This window comes from Lithobates pipiens, unplaced genomic scaffold (genome assembly GCF_037356315.1).
Source record: "Lithobates pipiens isolate NorthernLeopardFrog02 unplaced genomic scaffold, aLitPip1_a1.2 Scaffold_19, whole genome shotgun sequence".
Lineage (NCBI taxonomy): Eukaryota > Metazoa > Chordata > Amphibia > Anura > Ranidae > Lithobates > Lithobates pipiens.
The window spans coordinates 151948366-151971180 of record NW_027507764.1 but is presented as its reverse complement, the minus strand read 5'-3'; the positions used below and the strand labels follow the sequence as shown (position 1 = coordinate 151971180).

General features: G+C 45.2%; 1 protein-coding gene across 2 annotated transcripts in view; it reads left to right on the top strand.

Annotated features, from left to right (window-relative positions):
- The window catches only part of SGO1 (shugoshin 1), a 67125-nt gene that overhangs the window by 16609 nt on the left and 27701 nt on the right, over window positions 1-22815 (top strand). For both annotated transcript variants that reach the window (XM_077491410.1, XM_077491409.1), the window contains exons 3-5: window positions 78-274; window positions 4135-4236; window positions 15812-15876. In XM_077491410.1, the coding sequence (XP_077347536.1) occupies window positions 78-274; window positions 4135-4236; window positions 15812-15876 (364 nt within the window). The remainder of the gene's footprint in view (window positions 1-77; window positions 275-4134; window positions 4237-15811; window positions 15877-22815) is intronic.

The following is a 22815-nucleotide window of genomic DNA, read 5'->3' as shown; positions in this document are numbered from 1 at the left end:
AAGATTTTTTATTTTTTTCAAATAGTTTATGCATAAACACTTTGGTGTACATAATGTTTACTACTTACTTTCTTTAGGCAATAATTCTATAACTGTAAAGAGCTATCAGTCCAATAACCACGCTTTAGCTCTGGCTCTGGAAGCTGAAAAGTTTAAGACCAGACAAGCTCAGGATCTCGTCCTTCATTTTAAAAGGGAACAGCAGAGATTGATGTTTGAAATCTTTCTTTTGAGAAGAAAGCTCACCCTTCAACAGGGAAGCACTCAAGCTGAGGTGAGTAAAAAAACATTGTGGCTAATGCATATCCCTAAATTGCAACTCTTCTTCTCTCCTCCTCCCACTTTCCTTAAGCCCTGCTTTGAAGATGCACCTAATTCATGATGGCTGGTGTATACTCGTGGAGGACAGTAGACCACCCCACTCACCGGTCATACTTTATGGTGTGTCAGGTGCTTGGTATCTGCTGCATACTGTGCATTCATCCACTGGTTCATACAGTGGCTTCATGCCTTCATTCATACCCCTTGAAATTTTCCACATTTTTTCATATTGCAACCAAAAAACATTTATTTTATTGGACAATGGTACTGACACACTGTAACAACGATCACCGTAACACCGCAACAATGATCACCGCGATGCACGCCCCCGGGGCCACGCAGCGGCTCAAAATCCTGATCACGTCATATGACGTCCGGTCAGGATTTTGAAACCACTTTGCCGCTGTGCATCTGCTATAGGGTGGACGGCAAGTGGTTAAAAATAAATAAATCCCAAGCTTTGAATATCTTACAGAGCACTGTTCAATCATTGGAAAATGAAGAGTGTGGCACAACTGCAAACCTACCAAGACATGGCAGTCCACCTAAACTGACAGGCTGGGCAAGGAGAGCATTAATCTGCAGCCAAATGGGAGCAGCAGAGATCCACAGCTCAGGTGGGAGAATCTGTCCACAAGACAACTATTGGGCCCCTCACACGGGGGTGTTTTTCAGGCGCTTTCAGACAAAAGATGGCACCTCAAAAATGCCTCCCCTACATCCCGAGTTTGAAAGTCCGAGTGATTAAATACCACCAAAATACACCTCTATTTGTTTGGAGAAAAGGACAAATTTCATATAGGTACAGTGTTGCATGACTGAGTAATTGTCATTCAAAGTGTGAGCACCGAAAGCTGAAAATTGGTCTGGTTAGGAAGGGGGTGCCCAGTGTTAATCTTAGAAAACTTCATAACTATACAAATCCCATCATAATGTTGGAAAGGGGGTAGTGGTAACACTCGCTAAGGCATTTGACTCAAAATGGAACTACTTGTGGAAATGCCTGGCACAATATAGCTTCGGCCACAAATTTCTTAACTGGGTTTGCTTACTATAACAGGCCCCAGTAGCTAGGGTAACAACTAACGGATGGCAGTCAGATACCTTTGAATTAACTAGAGGCACCAGACAGGGCTGCTCTCTCTCCCCTACTATATGCCTTGGCCACAGAACCTCTAGCAATATCTATCGGACACAATCTATTGATGCAGGGCTTGTGCATAGGGTGCTCTAGAAGAAAAAAAATAAGCATGTACGCTGATGGATGGAGATATATTACACTAACCAATGCAGGTCCCTCTTTAACTGAGGCTCTATGAACAATTGAACACTTTGGCTCATTTTCCGGACTCAAGATCAACTGGGAGAAGTCACAAATTCTCCCACTTGATCCTACTCCCCAAACCGAACTACAGACCCAATTACCCCTACAGCATGTCAATAGTATCGGGCACTTGGGGGTGAGCGTAACTGTTTGCCCCGATTAAATCTAAAACCCAAATATTGGCGCACCTTCCTCTTGGGGTACTAGGTTGTATTAACCTCATTAAAATTATACTCCTTCCTAATATCTCTATTAAAAAAAAATATATATATTTTTTTTGCACACCCCTGAAATATCAAAACTATATAGATGCAATTCTCAAACCTTTTTTTGTTTGGGGGAAGAATTGGCACAAATATTAGCATGGCGACTACTAAAAAAAAAAAACCCCCACTGATTTGGCTGGTACGGCCCTACCTCACTTCGGTTTATACTACTTGGCATCCCAACTGTTCCATATAGACCAGACAGAAAGCGATTCACCTCACTTCTATGTCCTACCTGGGCTCAACTAGCCACAATCCCATAACCTAATCCCATTTGCGCCATAGCAGCAGGCATTGAAAATGGTACCAAAAAAGAACATCAACTCCCTCCTAATCCACTACAGAAACATATGTAGACTGGTCTCTATCAACATGGATATACCCGTACATAATGACTACACTCCCATCTGGCATAACAGCAATCTTGCAGATTAACCCACATATACATTTTACACCGGTAAGAATGGCTACATTTCGATCAAGGACAACCTTCCACAGGCCTATTATGTAATAGGGAAATGGGCATATTCTACCCCCTCTTTTGATCCTGCCCATATATGCAAGGGTTCTGGAAACGGGTGGTAGATTTCCTTCATGACAAAATGCGGTCCCTGTATATTTGGGAACTGGGTGACAAGAAATCAAATTTGGTACCACATCCCATTCAATGTAAATAGAGGAAGGGCAAGCAGAACTTTAAAGCAGGGCTCGACAAACCCCAGGCGCCAGGTCGCATTTGCGACTAGAATTTGCATACTGGCGCCTGGGGCAACACAGCTGGGGTATCCGGCCTCCGTGTGGACCCCGAACTCCGCCGTGCGATTGCATCGGGCCGCGTCGGCCAGTAATTGAGGCCGCGGCTTTGCGGCCTTCTAAAGTCTTTCCGTAGTCTGGCGCCATCATGTGGTGGATGTTGAAATTAAAACCCCTTCCAATAATGCTAATCCTAATGGAGCTTCAAAGCCCTGCCTGGCGCCTTTTGCCCAACGATGAGTGTGGTGGCTGGTATGTATGTATGTATGTTAACCACTTCGTGCCCGCGCTATAGACAAAAGATGTCTACAGCGCGGACCCCAATTGCCGGGAGGGCGTCCCTGGACATCCTCCTGTTTACTTCCCCTCTTCACGCCGCCATGGGCGCGCATCGGGGAATTTCTGTGTTGGCCGTGTCCCTTGGATACAGCCAATCACAGATCATGCTAAATGGCCAATCACAGCGGCCATTTAGCACTCGAGCGGTGTGTCCAATGGGAGGTGATCTCATATGTGGGGGGCTGGGGGCTATCTTCCCCTCGCTCATCTCCATGTCAGGACAGGGACAGGTCCAGATCGCCGTCACGGACCTGGCTCCTAACTTTTTTAGCTGGCTCCTAGATTCCAAGCAGATTTGTCAACCCCTGCTTTAAAGGTACCAAGGTATAGAATAAACAATCAATTTGAAAAAATTGAAATTTTATTTAAAATCGCAATAAACATTTTATGTGAATTTTGTAAATGTTTTGCGTTTTTTTTTTTTTTTTTTTTTAAGAATTGTTTAAAATTTTATATTTTCAAATGTAATTGTTCTATACCTTGGTACCTACAAATTCCCGCTTTCCCTTCCTCTTTCTATTAACATGGGGTCCCTGTTGACTCTAGACCCCCAAACCGTGCCTACTGGGTACTTTCCCAGACACTGACAAATATACCAACATTTTTATGCATGAGACCCTATTCTCTGCCCAGAAAACAACTGCTAAACGCTGGATGAGACAGACTCCCCCCCTAGACTGACTGGAAGACTGACGTAAACATCACTTTGCCCTACAAAAAGCTCCTATATATTAAGAGAATGCCCTGCAAAATATAACAGTTTGGACGGCTGGCTTAATACATCTGACACGTGTATAGTGCCACAAAATACACCTCCTTCTGTCATGTACTGCCTAGCTTGGCCCAGAACATACACACTACTCCCCTCAAGTGCAAATAATCGGAAAATTTGCTGATGCTTTAAAAAAAAAAGTTACTACATAGCAACAGTCTCTGTAATCGACCTAGAAATGTATGTATCACCTATGTTATGTGGCATGACTGTGCCAAAAATGTTTGTGCATTTTGAAAATTGTATACTTTTGTGGGAAATACGTTTTTAATAAAAAAAAAAAAAAAAAAAAGTCTGCATCTACAAACACACTGTAGCTTCTGACAATTACAATTACAATTGATATTCTTATGTTACAGGCAAAGTTGTCATCCTTGAAAGAAATAATTGCCAAAGTCACGCACAATTTGCTAGAGACTGCCAACCTTCTTGGCCCTGCACATGCATTGTGTTCAAGTGATGTGAGTATTTGTTTGGGGGGGAGGGGGGTTCTTTTAAATAGGGTCTACTTGTGTTGTGACCTGAGCAGGATGGTTTATGTGCTGCCATCACAATTCCTCCACATAGTGGGCTATGCAAGCCATCTCTTTATTTCTCAGTGGCCATCTGTGCATCCAGAACCATGACCTTTAATACTGTAAGGTCATTTAGTCCCAAGTTCAGGCTGGTTGTCTATTACAATGTGTGGTAAGCATTGTTTCTGCGGTTGAGAATTTTTAAGGGAGAAAACATATATCCAAACCTTATGTTATGAGATGGGTTAAAAGAACCAAAGAGCATAGTAAGTGAAAGTAAATCCCCCCAACTTTGTGTCCCAACAAGAATAGAGGGGGAATCTTCCTATAGGGACATTAGAAAAATTTTTTGCAATTGTACTAATGCTGTTATCAGTGGCCTGGTGAATGGTCTTCTCCCTCCCCCATTTTATGAATCAGGGGGAAAAAACCCTTTGTGTGGGGGAGATTTGAGTAGTTGTTTTTTTTTTATTTTTATTTTTTTTATCAGATTATTTCCACAAGTGAAATCCAAACTTGCAGGGCACGTCTTAAAGGAGTTGTAAAAGCTCCAGGGATTTTCACCTTACTGCATTCTATGCAATGGGGTGAAAAACCTTCTGTGGTGCAACTGCTCCCCAGAGTCCCGTCCCGTCAACCCCCCTGTTTTTCTTCTTACCTGAGCCCAATTATTCCAGCATTGAGGATGAGCAGAGCTATGCCAGCCACTGTCTCGAGACTTCATTGGATAGTAATTGCAGTAGGAGCCATTGGCTCCCACTGCTGTCCATCAAATCCCGTGACACAGGTGGCGGGGCAGAGTCCTGTCTGTCCAGTGGACGCAGCAGCAGGACTTGGGGGCATTCAATGAGGCAGCGCCAGGAGCGTTTCCGGGGGACCCCAGAGGAGGAGGATCAGGGCCACTTTGTGCAAAACCCTTGCACAGAGCAGGTAAGTATAGGCATGTTTGTTAAAAAATAAAATGTGAGCCTTTTACAAGCATTTTAATGCTGACTGGTGGCTAAAGATCTCTAATCGCCTCCAAAAATGAAAAGGTTTTCGAAATTTCTCGTACGACCGAACAAAAATTCAGAAGTGTAATGTAGTTTCAGGTGAAAACTGTACTGATTTAAACGAAAATCTTATTGTACGAGAAGTCTTTTTGTGCTTGTCTCATCTGATATCAGATGAACTGTCGTGATCAGCTCTCGAAAGCTGTGTACGAACAATCAGTTTTATTGTACGATTATTTTCAAAAGCAGTATTTTTCGGATCATGGGTACCTGCCATTAATCAACCCCTTTGAAATTATCAAGCTCTTTACATTTCAGGTGAAGGGTATTCTATTGTGCGGTAAATAGATTTAAAGGTGTTCTGCTGTGTGACAGGCGGCCCCCTGATGTTTTAGAGGATGCGGACCAGGGCCGTTCGGACAGTGAGGATGACTCCAGATCAGGAAAAGGCACTTGTAGGATCACTTATTACAGCGGTGCGGGATACCCTAAAGATGTAGGATATGGCAGGGGCATTTACAGAGGTGTTGGTCCCTTTCAGGTCCCACAAGCAGGCCTGCACGGCTAAGGTGTTGTTTTGATAAGTTTATTTACAAGGAGTGGGGAAAACCGCAGCGGGCTGTTTCCGTCCCAAAACGCATGGCGGTGTTACCCCTTTTGAGGAGAGTTTCCTGAAGAAATGGACATCTCCGATTGTTGATTTGACTGAAATGCTGGTCTGCAGACTAGGCATCTAGGAAAACACTGGCAGACTTGCCCTTGCAGGGAGAGAGGCTATTTGGTGCCTCGCTGGATGACATTATTAAGAATGTTACTGAGGGTAAGCATACGTTGCTCCCACAGTCCAGAAAAAGTAAGGAGCCAAGCCGTAGGCAAGGGCCCTCCTTTTTTTTCGTCGGGTAAGCATTCCCAGTCCGACAAGGTGCCTGCTGAGGGACAAGTGTGTCCCTGGTTTTGCAAGCCTGCGAGCAAATTTAACACATGAAGGTTTGCCCCCGCCTGACTCTCGGGTGGGGGGGGGTCGCCTTCGGGAGTTTGCAGCCTGGTGGACCTCCCTACTTTCCGACCAGTGGGTCCGTAAACTGGTTTCATAAGGATACAAGATAGTGTTTGTTTGTTTTTTTTGTTTTTTGTTTTGTTTTTTGTCCGCCAAAAAGACATTTTCCCTCCAACCTTCATCTTCTGGCTCATCGGGAAGCCCTGTTCGGCGCAGTACAGGACCTGCTGTTGCGCGGGGTGATAGTACCTGTACCAACGCCGGAAAGGTTTCAGGGATTCTACTCAAATCTGTTTGTGGTCCCAAAGAAGGAAGGGGTTCATCCGGTCCTGGACCCCAAGGCCCTCAACAGCTTTGTGATGGTACAGAGGTTCAGGATGGAATCGGTTCGCTCAGTGGTCGCTGCACTCCATCAGGGGAATTTTCTGGCATCCCTGGACATCAAGGACGCATACTTGCATGTCCCCATATGCATCAAGCATCAGAGGTTTCTGCGTTTTGCGGTCGTGGACGCGCACTACCAATTTGTAGCTCTCCCTTTTTGGCCTGGTGTCGGCACCGAGGGTCTTCACCATGGTGCTAGCCCCAATTTTGGCTTTGCTAAGGCAGCGAGGGATCGCAGTCGTGGGTTACCTGGATGACCTCTTTCTTAGAGCAGCTTCCACCTCAGAATTAAGGGAGGCTGTGGCAATCGCTATGCAAACTCTTCAGGAGTTTGGATACTGAACCTATAGAAGTCGGTGCCGACTCAACGCCTGGAGTACCTGGGCCTGCTTCTGGACTCCTCAGAGGCGAGAGTCTTTTCTCCCTTCGGGCAAGCTGCGGTGCAGTTGTTGGTGTCCTGCAGGTAGTCGTTGCTGCGTTTTTTTTTATTTTTTGTATGTGTCCTGGGTCTCATTGTAGCCACTTTCAAGGTGGTAACGTATGCTCAATTCCACACTCTAGTCTTGCAAAAGTGTATCCTGTCCAAATGGGACAAATCTCCGTTGTCCCTGGATTGTCAATTATACATTCCAGATATCAGCTTTTGGCTTTTTTTTTTTTTTTTTTTTCCAAGCGACTCAATGGTGAGTACGTTTGTTCAGGGGATTCAACATGTGGCCTCTCCGTGGGATTTGAATCTGGTGCTCTCAGTGCTTCAGAAACCGCCATTTGAAAACATTAGGGAGATTCCCTTATTGACACTCAGTAGTTTTTCTAGTGGCTATTACATCTGCCAGGAGGGTTTCTGAGTTGACGGTCTTGTCTTGCAAGTCTCCCTAATTAATCCTCCAAGGATAAAGAGGTGCTGCGTCCGCAGCCTTAGTTTCTGCCAAAGGACATCTAAAGGAGAACGTTGTGCTTCTGCCCTTATGTCCTCGGCCGTCACACCCCAAAGAGTTGGCTTTGCATTCCGTGGATGTGGTCCGGGCTCTGTGGTTGTATCTGCCTGCTGCGACTCTTTTTTGGAGGTCAGACTCGCTGTTTGTATCGGTGGCTGGTCTGAAAAAGGGACTGGCAGTCTCATCGACCACCATTTCTCAGTGGATCAGACAGATTGTGGTCAAGGCTTATGCCATAAGGGGACAGGCGCCTCCCTTTCCTGCCATGACACATTCTACCAGGGCAGTGGGTGCCTCTTGGGCTTTCTGACATCAAGAGTCTGTTTCCCAGGTGTGTAAGGCGGCGACCTGGTCGTCAGTTCACACTTTCACAAAATTTTACAAGGTTGATGTGAGAGCATCTTCGAATGCTTGCTTCAGCCGCAAGATTTTCTTTTTTTTTTTTTTTTCTTTCAAAATGTATTGTTTTGCAATAGAATACATTGTACAATTAACATTGTACGGCGATGTTTGCAGGTACACGGGTTTACAATTAAAGAGTTGAACATGTTAACAAACTTTCAACATAAAACGAATATCACAGCTAGCGTTGAGAAGTAGTGAACTTAAATTCACAGTAAAAGTAGTTCCGTCCTCCCAGCAGCACCCCAAATGGGATCATTAGTGCCACAGGGTGGACGGGTCCACCAGGTATAATAGAAAAAGAAGAAAAACATTCCAACTAGTGGATGAAGTAGCTTGGCGTCGGATTTCCAATGTCTAGTTATGTTGAGCCTTGCGGCAAGGAGTATGTGAGTTATGCATCTGAAGGGGTGAGGTATGTCTTCAATGGTCAAGTATAGGAGAGCTGGGGGGGGGGTTTGAACATTTCTAGATGTTCGTGATGAGCTGGAATGTCTTGGTCCAATAAGTGTGAAGATTGTGACAGGTCCAGAGGTTGTGGAAAATGTCACCGCTATGTGATTTGCACCTCCAACAAGTGGAGGGGTGTTGAGGATTAAAGGAGGATAATCTGACGGGGGTGAGATACCAACGTAAAGTTTTGTGTTTCTTTTTTTTTTTTTTTTTTTTTTTTTTTTTTTTTTTTGTGTAAGCTCCCAGAGGGCTGCACATTTAGTTGTTTTATATATGGATTTAAGTGCATGTTGCCATTGTGTGCCGGAGAAGGTTTGTGCAAGGTCTACTTCATCTACAGTGTGAATCTAATTTGGTAAAGTTGGTCTTATTATGGAGTAGGTTGTAAAAGTGTGATATACCTCTAGTCTTGGAGGTAGGGGTGGCGAGAGTCCCAGGTTTTGGAGCCTGTGTATAGGGGAAGTGGTAGATTACTCATGCAATGATGAATTCGAAGATATGTGAATTGTTCGGAGGCAGGGAGACCGTATTCAGCCTGGAGGTCGGGGAATGATTTTAGATCAGATTCATGAACTAGATCCTGTAAGGAATGGATCCTTTTTGAGGGACCACTTTGTAGTTGGTATGTCTGGCAATAAAAATGAAAGGGTTCCCAATGGGATATTGAATTGGCGGGAAGTTGGGAATTGGGTACGCTGGGATGTCAGTTTCTTCCAGCCAAGGGCAGAGGCTTTCATGGTTGGGGCGATAGAGCCCGGAATTGGGGCATTTAGAGGTGTGCTTAATAGCCATTCTTTTAGGTTGGGTTTAAGGAGCATGGAGCTTTCTATTTGTGCCCAGGGTGTGCATGGGGATGGACAGAACCAGCTAGGGAGTTGGGCTAAGATGGCGGCTTTGTGGTAGTCTTCAAATAGTATGGAGCCCACACCCCCTGCTAGTTTATGCTTAATTGGCTTAAGATGGGCGCATCTAGGCCTCTTGTCGTTCCACCAGTACTAATTGTAGATAGATTGTAGGGATCAAAAGAATGGCGGAAGTGGAATGGAGAGTGTCCTGAAAGTACAGGATTTGGGGGAGACACGTCATTTTGAAGGCTGCAAGCCTCCCTGTCCAGGAGAGTTCATGTTTCGCTATCTTTTGGGATGTCGAGTGGATGTTATGTAGGAGAGGTAGAAAATTACATGAGTACATGTGTTGAATCGTCCTCGGTAGTTTGACCCCCCAAGTAAGGAATGTCCATGTCTGCCCATGCAAATGGGTATTGTAAATGCAATAGGTTCCTTGTAGTAGCATCAATGTGGATGTCAAGAATAGATGACTTAGTGGTGTTAACCTGGTTCAGTTCTGTCTTGTACTATAAAAGGTAAAAAATTTCTGTATTTCTGCCAGGGAGGAAGCCGGATCGGTGAGGATTAGAATGACGTTGTCAGCAAATAGGCTGTTTTTGTGGGAAACTGGACCAATTTGTATCCCAGAATTTGCAGGGTTAGAGCGGACATGTTCAGCCAAGGGTTCCATGAGCAAGTTAAATATGAGGGGGGATAGAGGGCATCCTTGGCGTGTGCCGTTGGTTATGGGAAAAGGGCATGAGAGCATTCCTTCAGTAAAGACTTGGGCTTCAGGGTTAGAGTACAATGCCATGATTGCGCTGAAAATGCGGCCCTCGAAGCCAAATTTTTGGAGAACAGCTTTGACCAGGTATGACCAGTGGACTTTGTCAAATGCCTTCTCTGCATCTAAAGATAGAAGCAGAGAAGGCTTTCCTGTGGATTCAGCATGATGGATGAGATTCACCATCCTTCTAGTGGCATCTGGGGCCTGTCTGGTCGCTATGGATAATCGTGGGTATGATCTGCAGTAGTCTGGTGGCGATTATTTTGGCATATATTTTGAGGTCCAGGTTAAGTAATGATATTGGATGGAAATTTTGGGGGACATTAGGCTCCCTCCCTGACTTTGGTATAGTTATTACAAGAGCTTTTAAGTATTCTGTAGAGAAACCAGAAGAGGAGGCAGCGTCGTTAAATAGTTCAGTCAGGTGTTGGAGCAGTTGAGGGGAATACTGTTTATAGTATTCACCGGAGACCCCATCTGGGCCTGGAGCTTTACCCCTTGGTAGGGAGTCTAAGGTGGTCTTGATTTCCTGTTCCGTGAATGGGGTGTTGAGGGCTTGGAGTTCGGTGGGAAGGTTAAGTGTGTGGAGGAACTTGTCAATGTCTTGTTGCGTGGGGTAAGGGGATCCCTATGCAGATTGTAGAGGTCTCCATACTAGGCGCTAAAAGCATCTGCTATGCCTTGCGGGTTATGTAGGGGTGTTTTCGTGTGGGAGTGGAGAAGATGGGCTATCTTGGTTTTAGCTCTTCTGCCTTTGAGGGGTTGTGCAAGGCGTTTCCCTGCTTTATTAGAGGTGGAGTAAGAGGTCGCTTTAAATTTTTTTTATATAGGAATTCGTAGGAGTGGAGTAGAAGGGATCCAAGTTCCTGTCTTAAAGTCAGTAATTTGATCGTCTGTGGGAGACTGTTTGTTTATGGGCTAGTTCTAGGGCTGCTATTTGAGCTGTCAGTTCTCCTCCTCCTCCTCCTCCTCCTCCTCCTCCTCCGGTGCCTTTGAGTAAGAAGAAGTCAGTGAGGTGGTTTGAAATCTCTGGGATATAAGTGTCACTTTGGATTATGTAGTTGTTTACTCGCCAGAGGAAAGTGTTATTTTGTAGGACAGTCATCTATGGTTATTGTGATTGGGGCGTGGTGTGGATCTCCGAGCCAGAAATTCTCTGCAAGAGAAATTTATCCGATAAGAAGAGATCTATTCTGGAGTATGTTCGGTGTCTAGAGGAGAAGAATGTAAAGTCTCGTTCGGATCCATGGTGGCACCTCCAGACATCATATAAAGCTTTTCAGGGGTGAAGATTGTCATTTCGCAGCAGATGTAGAGTCTAGATCAGAGTCGGGAGCTAGGTTAAAGTCTCCGTATATAAGCAGATGGCCCTTCTGGATAGGGCGGGCAATGCGAAGGACCTTGCGTAGAAAGTTTATTTGGTGGGAGTTGGGGGCGTAGACGGTGATCGTGCATGTCGCTCGGTTTAAGTTACAAATGAGAATTATAAAGCGGCCCTCGGGGGTTTAATACGTTGTGCATTTGGAAGTCAACCGTGTCTTTAATTGCGATCATAACCCCTCTGGTCTTAGTGGAGTGGGTTGCATGGAAAATATGTGGAAATTGGCGGTGTTTACAGAGATGTGTATCGTCTGGGAGTAGATGAGTTTCCTGAATGCAGGTGACATCACTGGTGCGTGTGTACGGTCCTCCACAATGAGTGACGTTTGGCGGGGTGACTCAGCCTGTTGACGTTTAAGGAAAGGCTATTGAGTGGCATCTTGAGTGTGTAGAGGTATTAAGGTTGAAGAGCAAGACTTAGTTAGTTGAGTAGGCGGTTCCGGGTCTGCAGACAGCGGTATGGAGATGAGCAGCAATCCAAGTATTGGAAATCTGGTAGAGTCAAAGCTGTGGATAGGACAACACTATATACGTAGGTTAGTTGCGTAGAGAAGGATGGGGGGGTGGGATCTATCTGGGAAGGGAGCTAGGGGGGGGAAAAGGGTATGGGATAAGAGTCAGTCAAGCAAGCTGTTACCAAGAGTTTGAAGTATCCCTGTAAAGTGCTGTGATTAAGAAAAATAAAAAGTTTTTTTTTAAAGAGGAAACCAAACGAAAATTTCAAAAGTGAGGGTGCAGAGCACCACAATAGCCTCACAGGAGGGTATAAAGAGTCAGCAATACCAGAGAACTTAAGCAAAGGTGACAGAGCGCCAGGGCTCGGGGCTACTTGTAGTCGTAGTGTGGCCATGTTAATCATTTACTTCCGCGGCCTCTAGCTGTTGGTGGGGTCCAGGCTTCTGTGGGGTGGATGTGGACCCTTTGGGTGAACCAGAGGTTGGGGGGGGTCTATCAGGATTCCCCAGGTGTGGAGCAATCTCGGGCCCTTCTCGAGGTTTCCTATGGTGTGCAGCAGTAGTGGCCTGTGTCGCTGGATTCTCTGCCCTGCTTGACGAGCTGAGCTGTTAAGCGTCCATCTGTCTCCGGTTGGCCATGCCCCCCCCCAGCCGCAAGATTTTGCAGGTGGCTTTTTAAGGCTGCAACACCTCCGTTGAGTCTGGTTATGGGTGGAGTTATATTATTCTCTTGCTGTTCCCACCCCTCGTTTCTTTGACACTGCTTGGGGATGTCCCTAAGTTCAAGATATAGATGCTGTGTACATCAATGAATGAAAGAGAGAAAATAGGATTTTTGTACTCCCGCAAAAGGCATTCATTGACGGATACAGCACCCACCCCTCAGATTTTAGGTTAGGTTAGCTGCTGGGTGAGGGGCTATAGCCAGTAGGACCACCCCCTGGGCAGTACTGTGCAAGTGTTGCTGTTTTTTTAACACTTTCTGCCTAGTCCTCTCCTAAAGGGGTGATATAACCCTAAGGTGAAGATGCTGTGTCTGTCAATGAATTTCAGAGAAAAGTATTTTACGGTGAGTACAAAAATCCTATTACATTTTTATTTTTTGGACTTTGTAATGACTGATTTTTGGTATACACCTCATTTAAAGAACTTTTCACTGTACCTTTTTTATCTTTTTTTTTTTTTTTTTTTTTTTTTTTTTTGAGATCATACAGCATACTCAAAATTGCATAAAATGCAAGGCATGCTAAAAACCACATATACATATTGACGCCATGGTACTAGGGCTGGGGAAAAAAATCTATTTGTAATCTTGAATCGCCCAGCCCTACATGGTACTTTATCATATTGTTGTGCCACTCAATACTTTTAAATACCATCCAGCTCTTCCAGTAGGCCTATGTTGTGTAGGACTTGTCTTCATCCCATAATGTGCCAAAGTACCATGGCATCAATATGTATATGTGGTTTTTAGCATGCCTTGCGTTTATGCGATACCATCTTTGTGTACTGGGACTCTTGTATTCCAGGCATATGCAGCACCAGAAACTGTTCCCTTTATGGTCTCTGGTACTGTATATGCTTTTCGGTCCTTTTTCTCTTATTCTGGTTTTGTGTGTGTGTGTGTGTGTGTGTGTGTGTATGTATGTATGTATGTATGTGTGTGTGTGTATATATATATATATATATATATATATATGTATGTATGTATGTATGTATGTATGTATGTATGTATGTATGTATGTATGTATGTATGTATGTATGTATGTATGTATGTATGTATGTATGTATATACACAAACATATACAAACACCTGTAGCCTAAAGGTTAATGAGAGCTGTTTTATTGCAGCCTATGATGCTGCACATGCCACCTGGATCTATTTGTTCTGAATGTCTGGTGTATATATTATAGCACTATTGCACACTGCCAGGCCATCCTCTTGATAAAGTTGCCATAGCAATGAAATGCGTTGCGACAGTGTGCGCAGAAGTACCCGGAGTCTAGGAGTCCCAGTACACAGAGGTAGCCGGCTGTTCTTGTGTACACAGCGCGTAGTTTACTGGGGGCTGGACTGGATTTATCTCCTAATGCCAGATTTTATTCACTTGTTGCTTGTGACTATATTGGTGTCATTCTTCAGTCTTCTTTATTAAAATGACTGTGAGAATTTTCTTTGAGGGCAAATCCTCCTCCTTTAGAGTCTGGAACAGAAATCCACATAGGCAGAAAAGGATTCCTTGAGACCGTTTGACCCTTCTTTCACCCTATTAAAGTGGAAGTCCAGTCAAAATTCACTTTTTTTTTTTCCCCCCCCCCTATTAATAGTATGTTCAATATCATTCTCTTTGGCATTAGTGTCGGACACATGCTCCCCCCCCCCCCCCCCCCCTGTATGATGTGCTGACGTCACACCCACTGACGCGTTTCGTTAGCCAATAGGAACGCTAACTTCCTCCAGAGCAAGGAGTCGTCTCGAGACGGCTGTTTAAGTAGTGATGGAATTAATTTTAATACTGCCTAGTAAGTGCAATAGCCTCGTTTTATCCACACAATGTCAGCCACTCACACCTCTGTCAGTCAGCAACATTATAATTGAGTGCACAGGGGTATTTAAACATAAAGAAGCAAGGGAGATGTCCAATAAACAAGGATTAAGAACAACCACTTGTTTACCAGACAACGTTGTCTTATTTTTAATCGTTTGTGGATTGTAATTGTGATCTGTCTGCTGTGTAGGATTATTATAGTGGTCTTTTTGATATATATTAAAATTTATTTTGTAGAATTGAGCAACAATTCTCTCGCTGCTCTTCTTCTTGGGTGAATTTTCTTTGTTCCCCCTGTTTTGTTATGGTATCAGATCAGGGGAGACACCTTTTTGTGGCCTCTTGGTCTAGAATTAAGTTGCTGATTAAATAATTGCTGTTTTAATATTAAAAATGTATAGGTTGATCCAGGCACAAAATCGAATTGTTCTGTGACTTGTCATGCGACTGTGTCCAAAGTTGCATGACAAGACATTCTAGTGGAAACGAAGCCTTATTGTACGTTTCCACTATTGCGACTCCAAAGTTGCACAATTAGAGTGCGACTGAACGCAGCTTTGATGCAACTTTACACTCTCTGGATCAAAGCTGCATCAAAGTAGTGCAGGAACCTTTTCAAAGTTGCATAGATGGACATGGGTGCCATTGAAATCAATGGACGGACTTATGCTACTTTGTCAAGTCGCATGACAAGTCACACTAATTGAAACAGAGCCTGTGTGGTGGGTTTTTTTTTTGTTTTTTTTCTTATGAATTGGGATATACAAGGCATTCTTACTGATGAGAGAACACCTGAGTAGGAACCTGTGATCAGCTCCTCCCATCCGTCCTGTACACACCCCTTGGCTACACAGGAACAGTGTCCCTCCCTGGAAGAGCTATCACTAGCTTTCAAGAAACACACCCACTGGCTGCTATAGTCTGAGAAGGAAGTAGAATTGAAGCCATGTGACGGCAATAAAGGTAGAAAAACTGGGATTTTTTTTTTTCATTTTGAGGCATAAGGCTGAACTTTGCTCACAGTAATGATTGCAGGGGAGAACGTAAGTGTTAGGGTGGCCTTCCACTTTAAGGGGGGGACACTGCAATCTGGAGTCCCAGACAGCAATCCATGCTAGGATTCCTTGTGAGACCGTTTGAAAGTGTGCGTGTGCCTTTCTTCGGAAAGGCATTTCAGTCTGGCAAGTGTGGGCTTGGGTGTCGTGGCAAAAGGGATCATTGAATTGTTCTGGGGCGGTGTACAGAAGGACATTATCACATAGGGAAAGGGTGTTTTTGTTTTGCTATGTAATCCATTGACTTTATTATAAAATGTAAGTTTTTTTTTTTTTTTTTTATTTTTTTTTTTTTATGCTAGCATTCAACAAGTGCTGCTCCTGCCATGGAGGGACGTTCAGGTCCTGGTCAGACAAGTAGTGGCTCGTGAGTTTCTTTTTATTTTTTAAATATATTTTATATTGTAATATTTATATATTTTATTATTAGTTTCTGGGGGGGGGTCTGGTGTATTTTGCTAGACCCTTACAGTGACGTCCTCCCAGAGTTCTGCTCTTGCGTGCCCCCTGGGGCGCGCACCTGAGAACTTCCGTGACAGCTGTGTCCGGAGGACCCGGCGCATCACGGATCGCGGCCGTTTACCACGTGATCGCTCCGTCAAATGATGGAGCGATCACATGTGAACGGTTTCCTCCCTCCCCTCTCCGTTCTATGTGAGGGGAAAGATCGGAGGCAGCAGCACTGTGGGCTGCATGTGTAGTGCCCACAGCGCTGCTTAGTGAGAGATCTATCCATACTCTGCATACCCTTCCACGGCACCACTGTGCCTCACAAAAGTATAATGGTCAAATTAGATTTGAAACACATGTCCCTAGAACACCTGACGGTGCTCCCTGCATGTTGGTCCTCTGTATGTGACCACGCTGTGTGAAAAAGTCTCCCGTGGTATCGCTGTACTCAGGAGGATCTATTTTGGGGTGTAATTTTTTGCTATGCACATGTTGTGTTAGAAATATTGTGTAAATGGACAACATTGTCTAAAAATAAAATGGTTTTTAATTTTTCTTTACACATTTTAAAAAAGCTTGTAGAAAAAAATTACATGTTCAAAAGACTCTATGCCTCATAGATTATACATTGGATTGTTTTCTTTCCAAAATTGGGTCATTTTTGTGGCTTTTCCATTGTCCTGGTACTCCAGGGCCTTCAAAAGAGGTAGTCAAGAAATTATATGTGTAATTTATGCTCCAAAAATGCCTGATGGCGCTCCCTGAATGTTGGGCCTCTATGTGGCCACGCTGTGTAAGTCATTAAAAGTCAAAAGGAGTCATTTGGGGGGTATATGTACTAGAGGTCGACCGATATGGGTTTTTCTCTGGCCGATGCCGATATTTAGAAATCATGGCGGCCGATATATGATGCCGATTTTGCCGATATATGTTAGGCCGATTTTTTTATTTTATTCATTTTTTTTCCTTTTTTTTTTTATTCCCCCTTGATCTAACACACCTTTCCTACTGGGGTGTTTTTCAGGCGCTTTTGGGCTAAAAATAGCGCCTGTAAAGTGCCTGCAAAATGGCTCCCCTGCAGTCTGTGTGAAAGACAGAGTGCTTTCACACTGAGGCGATGCGCTGGCAGGATCTTAAAAAAAAAAAAAAAAAAAAAAAAAAACCTGCAAGCAGCACGTTTGGAGTGGTGTATACCGCTCCTCCACCACTCCTGCCCATTGGTATGAATGGGCACCACTGCCGAAGCGCATGCGATTTGGCAGCAGTGCTTCGTGGGCGCATTTAACCTCTTCCTTGGCCGCTAGCTGGGTTATATGTGCCCCACTAGCAGCCAAACCGCACCGCTAAAATTATGGTAAAGAGCCGCTTAGGCCCCTTTCACACGGGACAGATCAGTAATGATCCACCCCGTGATGATCCGCTCCCTCAGCGGGGATCGCTCCGTTGTCCCTGCTGAGCCCGCGGCGGACAGGGCGGTCTCCGCACACTGTGCAGGGACCACCCTGTCAGCTCTCCACTCTCCTCTATGGGGGATTGGATCAACACGGACAGTCTGCCCGTGTTCATCCGATCCGCTCTGCAGACGGATAGAAAAATAGGATTTTCCTCCGTCTGCAGAATCGGACAGTAGCGGAGGGGGACGATACCCGCTATCCCATAGGGATGAATGTATGCTCGTATTTCATCCGCAAACGGATGGATGAAATGCGGACATATCGTCCGCATGTGTGAAAGGGGCCTAAAACTTGCGTTTTACCATCAACGCCTGCACGCTCCAGTGTGAAAGCAGCCTTCATAGTGATACAGAAAATTTCTTACCTTTTTTAAACATTTATTAAACAAAACAAACCTCCAATCAGTTTACTTGTATGTATGATTTTATATTAAATAAAAACAGGTAGTCAAAACTTTTGGCCGAAAAAAAAAAAAAAATAGGCTAACTTTTTTTTTTTTATTATTATTTTTTAAATAGTGTATTTTTTTCCCAAAAAAATGCATTTGAAAGACCTCTGTGCAAATGCCATGTGACATAAAATATTGCAACAACCGCTATTTTATTCCCTAGGATCTCTGCTAAAAAATATATATAATTTTTGGGGAATCTAAGTGATTTTCTGCCAGAAAATACAGGATTTTTACTTGTAAGCAACAAGTGTCAGAAAAGATTTAGTCTTTAAATGGTTAAACTGAGAACTTCTACACACAGAGATGACTTCATTCATTCAAGTGTAAACATTGTATCTTTCTGTTCTTTTCTTGGCAGCCTGCCCAGAGAGGAGGAAGAGGTTTCTATTATGACTCAGGCAACTTGCACTGACTTCTATTACAGAAGTCATTTCAAAGTCCCGCTGTAGTTCTAAATCGGCTTTTTATCAGCACAATCGGCCGATGCCGATTAATTAAAAAAACGGCAAATATCGGTCGACCTCTAGTATGTACTTTCCTGGCTTGTTGGGGTCTCAAGAAATACGGCGTCAGTATGTCAGGTGTGATCAATTTTCAGAGATTGGCACCATAGCTTGTGGACTCTCTAACTTTCACAAAGACCAAATAATATACACCGATTTGGGTTATTTTTTACCAAAGATATGTAGTGGTATAAATTTTGATAGATAGATGTATATATCTATCTATATCGTATTTATTGGCGTATAACACGAACCCCAAGTTTAGGAGGGAAGTTTAAGGGGGAAAAAAACCTTACATTTATATGCCCATCAGTGTCATGTGCAGCCTTGTCCACCAGTGCAGCCTTGTCCATTTAATTTTTTAAAAAATGGCGCCGCCGAGATACAGAGGCGGATGTGTATCTCAGCGGCGTGCAGTGGTTCTCGGCGGGCCTTCGGCCGTTCTCAGAAGCTTTCGGCTGCCGAGAAGAGCCGAAGGCGGCTGGAAGCTGCCCAGAGGCTCAGAATTTCGGGGGATCGGCGTATAACACGCACCCACGATTTTCCCCTGCTTTTAAGGGGAAAAAAGTGCGTGTTATACGCCGATAAATACGGTATATTCCAAAATTAAGAAAAAATGGATTTTCTTATTCACTGACCGACACAGCTCCTCTCTTAGACTATTGGGTTGTATACCTTTTTTCCCTTTTAGGAGACACTAGGCAAAGTTATAACACAACACTCAGAACTTTCAGGGGGTGGTCCCCTAGGTATCAACCTTCCACCCTGCCTTGCCATAATCCGTTTTTCTTTTGCCTAGTGAAGGAGACAGACCTAGGAACCCTGTGGGCCCATAGGTCTGCGTTTTGTTTGTTTTTATGCAGAAGCTTCACTTTTTGCACAAGATTAGTGATCCTGTGATCTATCAACAGCCGGCTGGTTCACTTATCCTTGTAGTCTCCCCAGTCCGGCCATCGAGCGTGTGCAGATCGCAGCTACGGCTCAGCAGGCCACGACATACCTCAGCTCCAGAGGTGGTCGTTGAGCTTTTATGCTCCGGGGCATACATATGACCGGGCTACTGATGTCTGCGTCACAGTATGCCGAGGCCAGTAGCTACCCTGTACTGATCAGGCGTAGATATACAATGGAATGTCTCCCAGGTCTTCAGAACTGGTAAGTACAGCTCTCCCTGAGCAGCTGGGCATTCCCTGGGAGGTCAATTTGGGGGGGCCCCCTCACCTCTTTGGAGCCTATTTGGATGGCATTGGTAAAAATGGTGGTAGAGTACACTACTCCCACAGGCCAGGAAGGCTAAGGAGCCACGCCGTAGGCAAGGGCCCCTTTTTCCGTTCACAAACAGCTTTTCAGTCCGCCTGGAGCTTCGGGATAACATCCCCAGCCCGACAAGATAACCACGGACGGGCAAACTTCCCTGGAACCACAAGCCTGTGAGTATAAAGTGCTACTGCATGAAGGTTTGTTCCCACCCATATCTTGGGTGGGGGGTCCCCTTCGGGAGTTTGCAGCCCGGTGGTCCCCTCGGTTTTTGACCAATGGACCTGCGATCTGATTTCCTTAGGCTACAAGATAGTTTCTCTCTTGGTTGCCAAACAGATTCTTCCTCTCCAGTATACCCATATCCCCGGCTCGCCTGGAGGCCCTCTTGGGGGCAGTAAGGGACCTGCTGAGTCGCAGGGTGGTTGTACCGGTTCCAGAGTCTGAATGTTTCCAGGGATTCTACTCCAAATATGCTTGTAGTTCCCAACAAGGAAGGGGTACATCCAATCTTGGACCTAAAAGCCCTCTATCACTTTGTTAAAGTGCAGAGGTTCAGAATGGAATCAGTTCGTCCAGTAGTTGCTGCACTCCTCCATCAAGGGTACTCCCTGGCGCCCTTGGATTTCCAGATATGTACCTGCACATACCCATATGCCTGTGACAGCAGAAGTTTCTGCGATTTGCAGTCGGAAGCCCACTGCCAGTTTGTGGCTCTCCCTTTTGGTCTGGCATCAGCCCCCTGAGTCTTTACCAAGGTTTTGGTGTTGCTACGGCAACATGGGGTCGCGATCATGGGATATCTAGACTATCTCCTCCTGAGAGCATCTTCCACCTCAGAATTGGAGGAGGATGTGGCAATCACCATGCAGACTCTGCGAGAATTTGGGTGGGTGTTGAACCTGAAGAACTCAGTGATTGTACCGACTCAGCGTTTAGAGTACCTAGGCTTGCTGCTAGACTCAATGGAAGCAAGAGGGTTTTCTCCCTTCAGAAAAGCTGCAGACTCTTAGATCCATGGTAAAACTGCGGATGAACTGCAGGTGGTCGTCTCTTTGCTTTTGCATGCGAGTCCTGGAGCTCATTGTGGTCTTTTTTTTTTTTTTTTTTTTTTTTTTTTTTTGGGGGGCTGTACCATTTGCCCAGTTCTACACCAGAGTCCTGCAGAAGGAGATCTTGTCAAAATGGTACAGATCTCAGTTGTCCCTGGATCGTCAGCTTCAGGTGAGCCAATCAGAGAATTACTGATCAGGTGGCTGAGGTCCCTGGTGATTCAGGCCGGAAAGTCGTTTCCACTTCTAAAGTGGACAGTGATCACACAGGACGCCAGCCTTTTCGGCTAAGGGCCTCTGGTCGACGGAAGAATCCAAGTTGCCGATCGATCTGCTCGAACTGAGAGCGATAAGGCTGTGCCTCTCCACATGGTCAATGAGACTGCAAAGACGTCCGATCAGGATCCAGTCAGACAATGCCACTGCAGTGGCATATGTCAATCACCAAGGGGGGGGCGAGTAGCTCAGCTGCGGCACGTGATGTCGCTCACATACTTTGGTGGGCAGAGCGACATGTACTGGTTTTGTCGGCCATTTACATTCCCGGAGTGGAGAACTGGCAGGCGGACTGTCTGAGTCACCAGATGCTGGACCCAGGAGAATGGGTGTTGCATCCGGAGATATTCAGGTTACTGTGCCTGAGGTGGGGTACACCAGACGTGGATCTTCTGGACCCTGTCTCAATCGGCGGGTGCCAAGATTCGTGCCCAGGATAAAAGATCCGTGGGCAGATGCACTGGTGGCTCCGTGGGATCAGTACCAGCTGATCTATGCCTTTCCTCCACCGAAGCTGTTACCACATCCGATTCAGAGTGGAACCCGAGGGGATCCCAGTAATACTGGTGGTCCCAGATTGGACTCTGCATCCCTGGTACGCAGACCTGGTGCGTCTGGTGGTAGACGCTCTTTGGCGACTGCCATAACAAGAGGACCTTCTGTCTCAAGGTCCGATTCTCCATTCTGCTTTAACGGCACGGCTATTGAGAGCCAGGTGTTGAGGAACTGGGGTCTGTCGGACTCGTGATCCCAACTATGTTGAGAGCATGGAAATTGTTCTTCTCGGAACATATATCATCGTTCCTGGATGGCCTGCATCTCCATGTGTGCGGAGAAAGGTTGGCATCTGCGCTCTTTTTTTTTTTTTTTTTTTTTTGTGTTCAGGGGGTTCGTCATGTAGTCCCTCCAGTACGTCCACCGTAGCCTCCATGGGATTTGAACCTAGTGTTTTCGGCACTTCAAAGACTGCCGTTTGAAAATATCAGGGAGATTCCCTTGTTGACTCTTTCCCAGAAAGTGGTCTTTCTAGTGGCCATCACCTCGGTCAGGAGGTTTTCGGGAACTGGTGGCCTTGTCTTGCAAGTCGCCTTATCTGATTATCCATAAGGATAAGGTGGTGTGTGGTGTTCGCAACCATCCTTTTAACCGAAGGTGGTCTTGGCTTTTCACATTAATGAGGCCATTGTGTTACCATCTCTCTGTCCTAGGCCGATAAACCCTAAGGAGGTGGACCTTGACGCTCTGGATGTGGTTCGGGCTCTGAAAGCGTATTTGTCTACCACTGCTCCCTTTCGGGAGTCAGACTCTGTTTGTCTCGGTAGCTGGTCCCAAGAAAGGCATGGCGGTCTCATCAGCCATCATTTCCAGGTGGATCAGACAGACTGTAGTACAAGCCTACGCCTTAAAGGGGCAGGTGCCCTTCTTTCCGGTTACGGCCCATTCCACAAGGAATCGGAATGTCTTGGGCCAAGCGTCTGTTACTCCGGTGTGTAAGACGGCGTCATCTGTCCACGCGTTTACCAAGTTATCCAAGGTAGTCAGTGCATCGGCTGATGCCTGTTTGGCCGCAAAGCTTTTGCAGGAGGCTGTATAGTTGCAATTGAATATGCAAACTTTTTTTATTTTAGTTTTCTGGCTTTTCGATAAAAACGCCGTACCTTTAAGAATGCACTGCTGCATTACTTCCGCAGGGTGTTTGTGGGTGGTGTTGTTGGTTTTTTTTTTTTTTTTTTTTTTTTTTTGCGCTTGTGGGTAGTCACTACTGTTGAGGGTACCCTGATTTTGTGGTGAAGGTTTCCACGCACTATTTTGTGGGTACAGTTTTACTAGTTCCCACTTGCCATGGTGAATGATGGTTTTTAT